The sequence below is a fragment of the Sus scrofa genome, chromosome 16, assembly GCF_000003025.6.
Source record: "Sus scrofa isolate TJ Tabasco breed Duroc chromosome 16, Sscrofa11.1, whole genome shotgun sequence".
Taxonomy (NCBI): Eukaryota; Metazoa; Chordata; class Mammalia; order Artiodactyla; family Suidae; genus Sus; species Sus scrofa.
Genome location: NC_010458.4, coordinates 21,104,492 through 21,118,857, shown reverse-complemented (window position 1 = coordinate 21,118,857; position 14,366 = coordinate 21,104,492). Strand labels below are relative to the sequence as shown.

The following is a 14,366-nucleotide window of genomic DNA, read 5'->3' as shown; positions in this document are numbered from 1 at the left end:
AAGTAGTCATCAATTCTCAGGTAGATGGAAGTACTTATAAAAGCATTGCTAATTCATGTTCAATGGAGTAATAATCACAAGTGCTTTTTTTTAAATCTAGGGCTACGCAGTTTCATTAAATCAGAGATCCAAGTAATATACACAGTTGAATTAAAAGTCTTAAGTTACAATTAGTTCTGTTTAATAATCACATATTTACAGTGCAGGTCACATCGTATTATAGTTCACTATTGGTGGATGTGCTGCTTCCAGCTGAACTCTGAGCTCATAAGAAAAGCATCCCATTTTACTCTTCGGTTATACTGTGCCTCATAGTTCTGACATGCAGCTGATGTCTGCTAACTTTCACATGACATCCTATGAAGCACTATAAAAGTGTAATATAATTTTTAAAGTCACACAATGAAATTTTGGTTATCTCATCAGCAGGAGCCCAATCTTCCATGGTATTCTGTTATCAAGAGTCATGGAGCAGAAATTGTGTAACTAAAAAAGCCTCAGTAAGGTCAAAAACAAAGCAGGTTGAACCCTATTTATTTGTTAAGACTTAGTACAATTAAGTATTTGGGAAAATTGTGCGGCATAACTTTTTGAGATTCTTCATCAAGATTCTTACTATGTTTTTACTGAAATGTGTTGTTTAAAAGAGTTTGCCTTGGATTGAGCATGGGTTAATAGCTTTCTCAACACTATATTGATGCTGCCAACAAAATACTTAAGACATTGCTTCTCCTTTGTTTATCAGTCAGTTCATCCAACCTTTCATACAGATACCCATCTGCTGTCTTAGGCCAATTAAGGCCTGAAGAAAGCAACATGATACTAACTCGAATAAATATTCATTCTACAAGAAGTGGGTTTCTTAAGGACAATAATTCTGTTTTCATTATATCTGTTTACTTGCCAAGCCTCCACAGAATTAATATTTGTACATGTATGAATTATTAGTGCTAGGAGCAGCCTAAGGTAAATCTATGAATTGAAATGTCAAATAACATTAGCCAGCAGCCTCAGCTAAAGAAATAAAAAGTAAATGGCATTTGTTATTTGTCTTAAAAAATGAAGAAATAGTACATGTGGGGAAAAAGCAGCAATGGTTGTTCTTGCATTGCTCTTGCTGAGACTTCATTCCATTCTTTCACAAAAGAAAAAAGACTTTGAGGTGACATCTTTGAGAAAATGTTTTAGGAGCGGGCTGTGAAAGAGGCAGATGCAGAAATTGCTCCTAAGCTTAACCTAAGAGACGATTCTAATGCTTTCTGGCATCGAGTAGTATAAAGTTCCTTGAAAAGCCCAGAATATGCTTGGTTGTAAATTAAGAATTCAGAATGATTAATAACAAGGACTAAGACAGCCATACTCTATTACAACTTTGTTTTTTTTTTTTCCCCTTTAAAAGTTAGCTCTAGGGAGTTCCCGTTGGTGCAGCAGTAAGAATCCAACCAGGAACCATGTGGTTTTGGGTTCAATCCCTGGCCTCGCTCAGTGGATTAAGGATCCGGTGTTGCTGTGAACTACGGTGTAGGATGCAGATGTGGCTTGGATCCCGAGTTGCTATGGCTATGGAGTAGGTGGCAGCTACAACTTCGATTCGACCCCTACCCTGGAAACCTCCATATGCCACAGGTACGGCCCTAAAAAAACAAAAAAGACTTAAAAAAAAAAAAAAAAGTTAGCTCTAGACTATTGCTTTCCAAAATTTTTTTTATTTGGGTCCCTCAGAAGATATACTCTCTGCAAAGTGCACTGGAAGGGATTTGGAGTCCCAGATGGGGCTGCTTACAGCCAGAGGTGACTGGTCCAGGGACTCCAGCTGTCCCAGGGCCTATCCTGCTACTCTGAGAAGAGAGGATTCTCAATATTGCGGGCCCTCCAATGGTAAATCTCTGGCAAGACCAAGAAGCTTCTGCAGAGAAAGGACCTGCCACGGACACTGATGTTTCCCTCCTTTTCTCTCAAAACAGAGCTTAGTTTCACACAGGAAAACCGCTAAAGACTACAATTCCCAGCCTCCCATTCTGCTAGGCGAGGCCAGGTGACTGAATTCTGGCCAATAGGGTGTAAGCAGAAATGTTACATGGGACTTCTGGGAAGGCTTGCCTGGGGAGCTAGTTCAGATTGGAGATAGTCACTTTTTGCCTATCCTCCTTCTTGATGTTGGAACATGGGCCAAATGGCCAGAGCCCCAGAAGCTATCTTGTATTGTGAATGTGACCTTGAGGTCAAAGACCACAATCAGGACAGTGGAGCTAAAGGGATGACCTTGGAACAGCAACACACATTCTGGCTGATGTTCTGATTTCTGTTGTGGGAGAGAGAGGTAAATGTCCATCTCATTTAACCCATTCTTGTTTTGGGTTTTCTAAGCTAAGTAATAGAAAGGCTTAGGTTCCGGTTGGGTTGGGAAGGCAACGAGGATCAGCTTGAATGTTTGTACAGGGAGGATATTTAAAATATTTATCCACTGACATGGCAAGGACACTAATACAAATGGATGCTGGTGCAAGGACTGGAAGGGTGCTGCTGTTCTTGGTGTTAATTCTGGTTGCTGAAGTGCGTGGAACACAAGGGGTCCCAGGAAAGGGGCTGGCTATGCAGCTACAAGAATACCATGCACTAAAAGTATCAAAGTAGTTCATTATTTCCAGACAGTCCTTCTAGTGGACACCATCTGCTTATTACTCCAGCACATGTGGCTGGTGAGATGAGTGAAAGAGTGGGAGTGGTTTTTATGGGACAAGGTCAGGGCGGGTGTGCTGGCGTTCAGGTGGCAGTTGCATGGGTGAGTAGCGTTGGACGGTGGTTATTTTAGGAGTTGAGGAAGCACTGATAAATGTGGGCCAGGCTCAGAGTAGGGCAACTGGGGGCCCTGCAGGGGTGGGAGGAAAGGCAGTTCATGTATGTATTGTTCGTTCTGCTTCATTTTCCTTTCACACCTGCCTTCTTAACCATTTCTAGTTTTCTTATTCCTCCTCATTTGACTCTGCTCCCTTGCCTCAAATATGTTAATATGGAGCTGAAGTACATAATATGTGTTTATTTTTCTTCTTTAATAGTGATTTCATATTTTATAAAACATAAATGAATAGAGTTTGGATAGTTTCCCTGAAAAATGCAGAAAAATGCAAGTTGCTCCTTCGCATATATATAGCCCCTAATCAATTGTTTTCTGTGATTCAATGGCCCCTAATAGGAAACAAGAGGGGAGAAAATCTTTATCTTTAGGCAAAGGAGGCCCATTAATTTATCAGGCACTTTTTGTAAAGGACTCACTGAACTGCCTTAGTGACATTCAGTCAACAAACTCATTCCACAACTTTTTATTGCCAAATGCTGAGGATGCAACATGGGAGAAACTAAACTAGAGTCTAATAAAGGATTAATTGTGACAAATATAAGTTAACCATAACAGAATGTTTAAAATATATGTGTGAACTTAGAAGAGGAAGTATAGCATAGAAAAAAATAAATTAACCTCACATCTCAAAATAGCAATTAACCCTCCTGCCTTAAACAATTAAAACTTGTTAATGAATGATTCATCTGAATTTTAGCTCATTTATCTTCCTTATTATATTCTCTTAATGAAGATTCTACAGGTGAAAACATCTTTGGAAGAGCTATTTCAGGCACACTATTTCTAAATAGTCAAAAGTTAAGTAGACCAGAATGCAGTTTTATGATTATTAAAGTAATTTGCAACCCACCTTTCTTTTGCCTGGAGATCCTTTTTTATTAAAGCTTCAAACTTCTTAATCTCATTGGCCACATCCTTTAAAGAAAATTCATTATCAGTTTTTTATCTCTAAAGAACTTTAAAAATTTTCATTGACCACATTCATTCAAATTTATAAAGTGACACACACTGCTAACTCAAGCTGATTAGGAGACAGGGGCTGAAAAGCAGCATTCTAGAATATTTTTCTGTTTTGACTTGTTACTTTCAGACTAGGCTAAATATACCTAAAATAAGTTGAAAACTGCCTGACCTGAATCATTCAGTTCACAATTCTAACTCTGATAGTACATCAAAGGGCATTTAATGAGAATCAAGATTATCAAAGAGCCAGGACATGCATTTTTAACTATAATTCTCTTAAAGGAGAATAAGCATTTGTTTAGATATAAATATTTCTTTTAAAATTAAATTGGGTGTTTGAAACATTTCTTGTTACACCTTATTTATGCTATGAATTTGCTCCCTGAAAATTAATTTTAGCTGATCCTCTGCCTACTGCAAATCCTAATTAATAGACTTTAATCAAACCAGGGAAACATAAGAATTAAATACTTTTATTAAAATGGGGTCAGAAAAAAGCCTCTGTGGGTAGTATTTTTTAGAATCTAACTAAAGGATTTTTTTTTTTTTTTTTTAACTTCTGCACCAACAGCATATGGAAGTTCCTGGCTAGGGGTTGAATCAGAGCTGCATCTGAGGCCTATGTTGCAACTTGTGGCAATGCCAGATCCTCAAACCCACTGAGTGAGGCCAAGGATGGAACCCACATCCTCACAGAGACAACACTGGGTTCTTAACCCACTGAGCCACAATAGGGACTCTGGAATTTTTAATACTAAAAAAAGAAATTGTGAATTAATAAAAATATAATGGATTTTTGAAATCAAAGAGACCTGTCACTCTCAGCATTGTGAACTTGGGTAATACTTGTCAGTTTTCTGAGTCTAAGTTATCTACCAGATGGGGAAAATAATGCCTTACTTAGAAAGTTATCTATAAATTAAAGATAATGTGAATTGCCCAACCCATAGGCTGACATGTAACAGAAGATCAATAAATGGTAGATATTAATCTCTTTTCTTAAGTCATAGGAGAGAATATCACTAATAATCACTGCATCACTGTGCAGCATAGATTGCAAGAACTAGTATCAAAATGTAGTACTGCTCCCTTGTGATATATAATCAGATTGCATCTATTGGAATGATGGACAGTTGGTACTATCTAGTAAAATACCACCAGTGTAGGTATTTTAAATTTAGATATACTGATAGCAAGCAAATCAATGAACATTTCTAGGATGCCTAGAAAGATAGTGCAGCATGGTGAGGAGGAATTGAGTAGAAGCAAAGAGTGGGAATGGCACATACATGGTATGGGTACCTGGACTGGCCCCTACCATGCCCATGGGTGTCATGACCCATCATGACAGCACCCACTCTGCCTTAGCTTGTCAGTGACCATAGAATCCATCACAGGCGTTCACACAGATACTGTCATTTAATGGGAATTTTCCATCCTTGTCTTAAAGCTGTATTCTCTGTTTCTAAACAATATAAAATGGATTTGATACGCAAACAGTGGAGGAGTTTTGAATAAGAAGGGACAACATCAGAGATAAGCTGAAAAGGAAGTAGGGAGTTTGGGGAAGTCCCTCTATATGTTTTAGGAAAATAGCATCCTTTCATTAAGATAAACACAACACAGTAGGTAGTAAAGGATTATTATTTACCTCTGCCTCTTTTTTCTTTTTCATCATTTTTTGGGCATCGAGTGCTTTCAGAGTACGATTTGATGCAGGCTTAGGAATCTGTATGATGGCTGCTTGGATTTGGGCCATTATTTCATTTTGTCGTCTTCTGCTCAAGCGTTGCTGAATATCCCATATACGTTAGTTATTCAGTTTGTCAAATAATACACAATGTTATATACTCACAGGTACACATATATGCAAATTTTCCATTGAAATTTTCCAAATTCAGCCATTAACCAATGGATTAGATGTGTTACAACTGTGTAACATTAGGAAGGAGGTACCAATATAACTTAATTTGAAAAGTATGATATTAAGACAATTTTGGAATCCTGAAATTAGGCCAATCAAATGTGTGTCTTTTCATTCCAGGTAGTGACACAAAAAGGATAATAAAGGTGTCCCCAGTACAAAGAAGAGTGTGATTCTTTCCTAGTTCCAACTTCATGACCTGCCCAATAATGGGAAGAGAAAACTCTGTCTCTGAAGAAGGTCTGAAGAAAAAATTCAATCTAGGACATGATCTCTAGGAGGAATCCCAGGGAACCCAACAGAAATGACAAGCTCTCCCCAAACTCAGTTACATTTACAGCAATGAGTTCAGAGGCTACCTCAAATCTTGGATTAACACTATTGTTACCATTATTGGATCATCTCTTCTCTATGTAGGCAGTAATTATTTTAAGAAGAATATAAGCAGGGGAGTGCAGCTGAAGGGAAAAAAAATCCAGTAAAAGTTACATAAAACATTTTAAAAATAAATGACTTAAGAGGTAACGTGAAACGAATCATGACTTTGCTATGAATGCATTAGACAGAATTAATAAGATCAATAGTTCTATGTCTACAGATAAGAAACTTCAATTTACCACTAAAAGAACAGAAATTGTAAATAATTAAAAATGCTTCTTCATTTCATTCCCAAAAATATGGCATCTTTAAGTGCCATATGTTTTATCTCTTTTTCTTAGGAAAGCTGGGAAGACATAGGCTCTACCTTTTGTCCTATTTGCTTCCTATCATATTTTATTTCAGAATATTTAGGGGGGTCATTCTTCCTTCTACCCAACTTTCTGCAGAGACTTTCTACATTTGATGTGGCACTTCAAAGTCAGACAGGCCAGTTCCATAAAAGGAGAGCCCCAGTACTTGGTATGGACTTAAGCATTGCCTTATGAGTTGAGTGCCTTGTCTCTCTCACATGCGACGCTGGGGGAAGCCTAGGGCTCAATCCACTTTCTGGCAAGTAATGGGATCAGAAGGTCTTCCATAGTTGGTCTCTCATCTTTCCCTCCCTCCCCAAAAGTCACCGACTTCATTCAAGATAGGTTCATTGCTTAGCATTCCAAATATGTGAATTTAAAAAGTGCTTTACCATGCAATTAGAAGAACTATAATTCGTTGGCCTGTAGTTTACACATTCCATACACACAGCTGCCTGAAAGTCTCCTAAAAGTTTTTGATGATTCCGCATATCACTGTCCTCTCCTATACTTAAAGGCACAGGAGATCACTAAAGATTTTCAAAGGAATCTGGGAAGCAGCAGGGAGTTAGTCAAAGCAAGAAGCAAGAGTCAGGGAAATGCTAAGTGATGCTGAAGGGGATTAGAACATTGTCAGAAAGACAGAAGTGGAGCAGGATGGGAAGACCTAGGGGTTGCAAAGAGGAAAACAAGACAAGGAAAGATCCATTCTGTATCCTTTGGTAGTGACAATGGCCATGAGCCTTCATTGGAGTAGCTTGTAGCTGCCCCCATCACTACACCATGTGAAGCATTCATTTCCACTAGACAGCTTAAAAAGGGATCAAGTTGCCCTACTATTCCAGAGAAGGCAGTTCTTGTTTTAGCCCCAAGGAGAGACGACAGCAAGAGTGGAGATGGAGAAAGGGAAAATTGAAGGGAGAGGAAGGTAAGAGCAGGCCGAACTGAGTCATGCATCAGGAACCTGCAACTCATGCTGGATTCATGCTTATGCAATGTGTACTACAGGCAGAAGTTGCAAACAGTATACTATGCAGTTAACGAGTTTCTCAAAAAAATTGTTCTATAAAACCTTTTCGATATTAAAAGATCTCTGTTCTTCCTGGAGTTTTTGAAAATTTTCAAGTTTCTTCAAATGCGTGTGGACAAGATCTTCGTCCTTGTATTTATACTTTTCTTGAAACCTGTGTGAAACCCGCATCAGACTGACATCAGTTTGACGTGGTATCAGGTTTCTAAGTCTCTAAATGAAGAAAGCATTTCAAAAAGATTCCATTACTAGAGGATAGAGACTATAATGTTGTTATAAGCACACATAAAATTTCAATGAATTACTTCAAAATAAAATTTCTATGAATTACTATTGTTGATAGTTAAAGTAAATTCAAGCCCTGTACCAATCACTCATATCCTTAACTGAGTTAAGGACAACAAAAATGCATGATTTGAATTCCTTCTTACAAAGAGTCTCACATATACTTTAATTCTAATTTATAAAATTAAACATTTTGCCAAGTTTAATTTTCAATGAATGGCTTTTTTTTTTTTTTTTTTTTTTTTTTTTTTGCTTTTTAGAGCCGCACATGGAAGTTCCCAGGCTAGGGGTCAAATTGGAGCGACAACTGCTGGCCTATGCCACAGCCGCAGCAACGCAGGATCAGGATCCGAGCCGCATCTGTGACCTACACCACAGCTCATGGCCACGTCAGATCCTTAACCCACTGAGTGAGTCCAGGGATTGAACCCACAACCTCATGGTTCCTAGTCGGATTTGTTTCCGCTGAGCTACAATGGGAACTCCATCAATGAATGGTATTTGTATCTTCAGAAATACATTATCATAAAAATCATTGATAAAACCAATTTCAACACATAGAGATAATATAAGAAGCTAGATTCTTTCCATTATGTAAGCCGCTTCCTAGTAAAAAGTGAAGAGGCAATGAAAACTTCCAAGCCACCGGAAATGAGGGTGCAACAGTACAAGAAAATGAATTCTCAGAGATGATCATAAAATGGGACACAGAGAAACACGGCTAAGGTATTTCACTAAAACTTTGCTATCCAAAAGTAATCTAGGAGTTCCCGTTGTGGCACAGTGGTTAACGAATCCGACTAGGAACCATGAGATTGCGGGTTCGGTCCCTGCCCTTGCTCAGTGGGTTAATGATCTGGCATTGCCATGAACTGTGGTGTAGGTCGCAGATGCGGCTCAGATCCTGAGTTGCTATGGCTGTGGCGTAGGCTGGTGGCTACAGCTCCGATTAGACCCCTAGCCTGGGAACCTCCATATGCTGCGGGAGCAGCCCAAAGAAATAGCAAAAAGACAAAAACAAAACAAAACAAAACAAAAAAACAAAAGTAATCTAATTAGAAGCTGATGACTTACCAAAAACAATTTTTTTAATGGCACCATTGCCCAAACCACTCTAGGTTCTCCTTTTCTAAAGCTCCCTTAGTAGAAACCTGAACTTAGAAGAATATTTAAGGTCCTTCAAGCTGACTTGATGTACTTAAACATCCCCCTGCTCCTTTCATTGCTAAAAATGGCCTGGTCTCTGTCTTCACAGTGGCAATGAAATTGTAAGGTCCTTGAACATGCTACGTCTCCACCTTAACACATACCTATATCTTCAACTTAATTCTTATTTCCTCCCCAGCTCAGGAAATATCTGTTGAGCTGAGTTTATTCTGCTACCAGGCTCACAGGATGTCCATCAAGAACACACAAATCTGAAAGTGAAGGCAGCCCTCAATACCTATTGTCATTGTTGCCTCACAAATTAAGTTTTATTATCTCCATTGCTAATTAGTGTGTTTCATCAGTACAGTACTCATTACCCTATAGGCCTGGAAAAGTTAACGCCCTTCACTTATGAAAAGGAAATAGCACAGGAATTACAGAGATCTGTCAACTAAAAAGTTATGTTAAATAATCAAAAGACATTTAGCGAGCACTTGCAATGTTCAAAGCATTGTACTAGGTATATATCTTGAACTGGAGGAACTAAAAAATCTTGTGAGGCTATATGACAAATAATGAAAGTCAGTCAATAATATCAGCAGAAGCAAGTTAACCCCAAAGAGGAAGAATTACTTGTGCCCTAGGAGTCCTACAGAAAGAGTCCCAGTGTACTGGGAAGGTTGGACAGAGCAGATGGAGGAAAGTTTGGGGGAAGAGGAGACAGAAGGGTGAGCTTGGGTGGAAGAGCAGAAATTTGCAAGTCCTATTCAAGGACAGGCTGCTGCTCAATGTAGAAGAACAACTTTATGCTGAGGGTTATGAAGAAATCAGGTTAGAAAGACAGGATGAGAACGTTTAATGAGAGAACTTGAATGCAGGTTGAATTGAGGGATGAGATATATGTAAAATAGGTTTTTGAGCAGAAGAAACCCACAAAAGTGGAGGTGAGGGCAGATTTATCTAGCAGTTGATTAACCTCTAGAAGAAAGCCTGAAGATGGGGAGATGGGTTGGTAGGTTGCTGAGTAGTTCAGCAGGAGATCTGAGCAAATAACGATGGGGTTAGAAATGGAAAGAGAGGAACAGGCATAGGTATGGGACTGGCACTAGGTATTAGGCACTAGGTATTAGGGACAACAGAATTTGGTTAGTTATTGATGGATCAGAGAGAGGGATGCATCAACAATGGATAAGAGAATTGAAAATGTCCATATGAAACAAAACCCAAATATGGCCTATAACATACATCAGGGACAAATATGCTCAATGGGGCTTCTTTGAGAATGCAATATCACTGTCATGCCTCTTTATCAGGTTTTATAATGTGATTTGCTTATGACATTACTTTATGTACTCACATCTCGAAAAGCCTCACTTTTCATGTTCTGAAGTTTTGTGTTTGTCAGGGGTTGCATGGTTTGCAATTCCACGCCAGTCAGTCCACTCTTCTTCTTTCTCTGAAGAGCAATGTATAATTGATATAAGAGTTTCATGGCCACCCCAGGCTTTTCTGTGATGATATCATGGGCCACATTCTGATCAAACTGCACACCCAGAAGGTGAAGTGTTGGCTCCAAGCGAGAAAAATTATTAAGTTTGGCACTTGAAATCCTAGGCATTAAAATATTTTACATAATTAGACACTTATTTAAAATATCAGAGGTATTATCATAATCCAATATTATCAATTATCCTATATTCTTTTAAATATACCATTCCTTCCTAAAACCACTCAGTCATGTAGATACATTGAGATTTTGTCAATTATCCTCTCAACTCCATGCATTTATTTCTCTTGAATGGCTAAACTAAAACTCATTAATTTCATCTATTTTTCTACTTAAAGAAGTGCTAGAATTTCTACAAAAACATAACTAAATACCTTCTTCTAAATGGAAAAACTAAATATTTACTCAGAAGGCAAAATTGCAATTTAAATGTCCATTTCTTTAGATGATATTATGACTGGATCCTGGAAATAACTCTATTTTCAGTTGCAGTGTCAATTTTCACAATAATCCTCTCAGGTACTGACAGAAATATTTAATTAAATAATATTACCTTTACAATTGAACTAGTTATGTAATCTTCACTGTACATTTTTATTACTTCAAGAATCACTAAAGATTTTCCAAGTTATATGTATTACTGAATTACCTGTTATCAAATTAGGCTCAGATTTCAGAAGAAATTCATGAATTCATTTGCTAATTTAGTCTCTCACTTCTTCCAAGAATTTATTTATTAAATTTATTAAATTTTTATAAATTAATTAAAGTCTTACAAAGATGCATAAGACACCCTGACCTTTATGAGTTCATAGTGGGAAAAATAGATGAATAACAAGTAGTAATAGACTGCTATAACTGTTGTAATTAACATTTCAAGTGGCCTGTTAATAAGCTTATGAATCCAGAGACAGAAAGAAGGCAAAAGATGTTAGATGCATTTTCAACTTTTGTGCCTCTCTATGATCAAACTGGATGCAAATATCAATTTTAACCTATTTTCTCCATACTTTAACTTCCAAACATTCAGTGACATTCTTTAATGGAAAAAAATACACTGAATATATATATTGTACTGACTTAACTTGAATATAAGTCCTATCCCCCCTCTGGAAAAAAAAAAAAACACCTTAGAACAGAAGGAGTTGGCAGAGTTTCTAATATTATAGGGTTACTCACTCCACACTTTATTTTGGACTATAAAATTATCTGGGGAAGATACAACGACCTTTAATGACTTTAACTGAACTTTTAGAAGCTGATAAAGATCCCTTAGCTCTTCTTAAACTTTATATACTGTACCTAGTATACTATTTATCAAGAGATTTCTCTCAAGCAGTGGCTATAAATCTTTTTTTTTTTTCTAGTCATAGATACCATTCTTTGGAAATCTGATGAGAGCTATGGAACCTTTTTTACAGGAAAGAAAACATACATCCATGCACCTACACAAAATGTATAAAATGTGCATACCATTTTGGAATGTTTGTGAACCTCCTAAAATCTAGCCAAAAAAGTGCCTATCAACTGCAAATAGATGGGGCTGGAGAAATATATGAATGATTTCTAAATAGAAATAAGGAGCCAGCGTATCATGGGAAGGCCAACGTCAACAAATATTAGTGACACAAGACACTGAAGTCCTTCGCCAGTTGTGTGGTGCAACTTAGTGTCCTATGTGGCAAACTGCATCAACCAAATCTGGAATAAAATATTTTAAATTGAGAAAAGATAAATGCCCACAGAGGGGATCAGTTGAGAGAAGGAATGCTACAAGGCAATCTTATCAGCCACAACAGGTAAACATTTTTTTGTAGGTCTTCTCATGTCACGTCCAGTTTTGCAATGTGTTCGTCCACAAATGACCTTATGGTTTGAGGTAACAAACACTGGCCTAAAATGATTAGGGTAGAGCACACCATGTTTTGAAGAGTGTGCTTGTGAAAGACGATGATCAATGAGTCGTGTTCACTTTCCCTGGAAAGGACCTGACACTCCTTTTCGATCTTCCATGGGAGTTAATCCTGCCTATCCTAGGAGTCCTGTATGCCTTGTCCACTGCACTTATTTGGAAAGATATGTCCCGAGAGCCACTTTGCAAAGGTTTTGCCAGAGTCAGAACCTTGGGCTACATGGGTTAGAGGCACTGTAATTCAGGAGGGGGAATCCAAAAGCAAACACTATTTATTTCCAAATGGTATCAAACTTTAGCCCTGTGCCCAATAACAGTGAAGAACATTTCTCCTCCTCTTACTTCTATTAATGACCCCCAGAAGGTAGCATAAGCCGGGTAGTAACACTAGGGTTCAGTGACACAGCAGGTTTTAAAATTTATGGTCTGGCCAAGGTATCCAGGTGTGATAGTACTTCTCACTGGAAGTTTTTAACATATATTCTGTATTTCCAACCAAAGTTATGGAAATACAACTGGTGCAGCAACTGGTGAAAGTCCATTCTTGTTACAGTATGAGTTTAATTGGTATAGCATGATAATCAACAGTTGTTTTTGAACACCGAGAAACCACTGGGACATCTGTGCTCTGGAGACAGAACATATGATGTAAATGATGACCCCTGAGGGAATAAGGGATGTGTTCGGGGAAGAACCTCCTCCCTCCCTACTGCTGTCCTTATTTGCCAAGGGATTACCTATCTCCTCCCCTCCTTGCCACCTGCTGAGGGAATACAGTTCACAAGGTAATTAGAAGCTGCCCTCCCAAGGGATAGCCATGCTCCTTATTTTATTCTTTTAACTAATCTGCTCATTTTTCACCTTCTGTGACAGACTAAAGACATCCTGAGACAGAATTCTTTCAGAGTTAGGTGAGTCATTCTTAGGATTAAGGAATTCCCAAAGCAAATAACTTCAAATTATTAGCAACATAGATTTAGTTTACTGTTTGCATTTAGACTAAAGAAACTAAAAAATATTACATAAGAATCCCCAACTCATGAGCTCTGGCACTAGAGAGCTGTCTAAAAAAAGAGACTTGACTTTTCCCCACTGAATACATTATGACAAAGTTCAGATCATCGGATTCACTGATTCTTGCCTTCTTTATTTTATTATTATTATTATTATTATTTGTCTTTTTGCCTTGTCTAGGGCCGCTCCCGTGGCATATGGAGGTTCCCAGGCTGGGGGTCTAATTGGAGCTGTAGCTGCCGACCTACACCAGAGCCACAGCAACTCGGGATCCAAGACGCGTCTGCAACCTACACCACAGCTCACGGCAACGCTGGATCCTCAACCCACTGAGCGATGCCAGGGATCAAACCCACAACCTCACGTTCCTAGTTGGATTCGTTAACCACTGCGCCACGACGGGAACTCCCTTGCCTTCTTTATTTTATTTTTTATTTTTTTAAAGATTTCTTTTTTTTTTTTTTTTTTTTGTCTTTTTTTGTTGTTGTTGTTGTTATTGTTGCTATTTCTTGGGCCGCTCCCGCAGCATATGGAGGTTCCCAGGCTAGGGGTTGAATCGGAGCTGTAGCCACCGGCCTACGCCAGAGCCACAGCAACGCGGGATCAGAGCCTCGTCTGCAACCTACACCACAGCTCACGGCAACGCCGAATCGTTAACCCACTGAGCAAGGCCAGGGATGGAACCCGCAACCTCATGGTTCCTAGTCGGATTCGTTAACCACTGCGCCACGACGGGAACTCCACCCTTGCCTTCTTTAAAATACCATGTTCCCTGGACAAAAACTGCATTCTTCCAGGAACTAAAGATGGATAGTATTTGGTTATCAGGACAAGCGGGTCCCTCTCCCAATGTCAAGAAATGTGATGACTCCCAGTGGAACAGAAATTTAGTCCTCGGCAATGAGCACAAGGCAGGGCCACTGCACACAATGATGTCCAGGGCACACACCTGTCCAGGCGAGGCAAGAGTGTGAAATCTATTCTGTGCCCAGCT

General features: G+C 38.7%; 1 protein-coding gene across 1 annotated transcript in view; it reads right to left on the bottom strand.

The window, feature by feature from the left end:
- The window catches only part of SPEF2 (sperm flagellar 2), a 176,129-nt gene that overhangs the window by 145,734 nt on the left and 16,029 nt on the right, over window positions 1–14,366 (bottom strand). Inside the window, 4 exon segments of the mRNA NM_001044561.1 lie at window positions 3,708–3,772; window positions 5,472–5,612; window positions 7,548–7,718; window positions 10,297–10,549. Of these exon segments, the coding sequence (NP_001038026.1) occupies window positions 3,708–3,772; window positions 5,472–5,612; window positions 7,548–7,718; window positions 10,297–10,549 (630 nt within the window).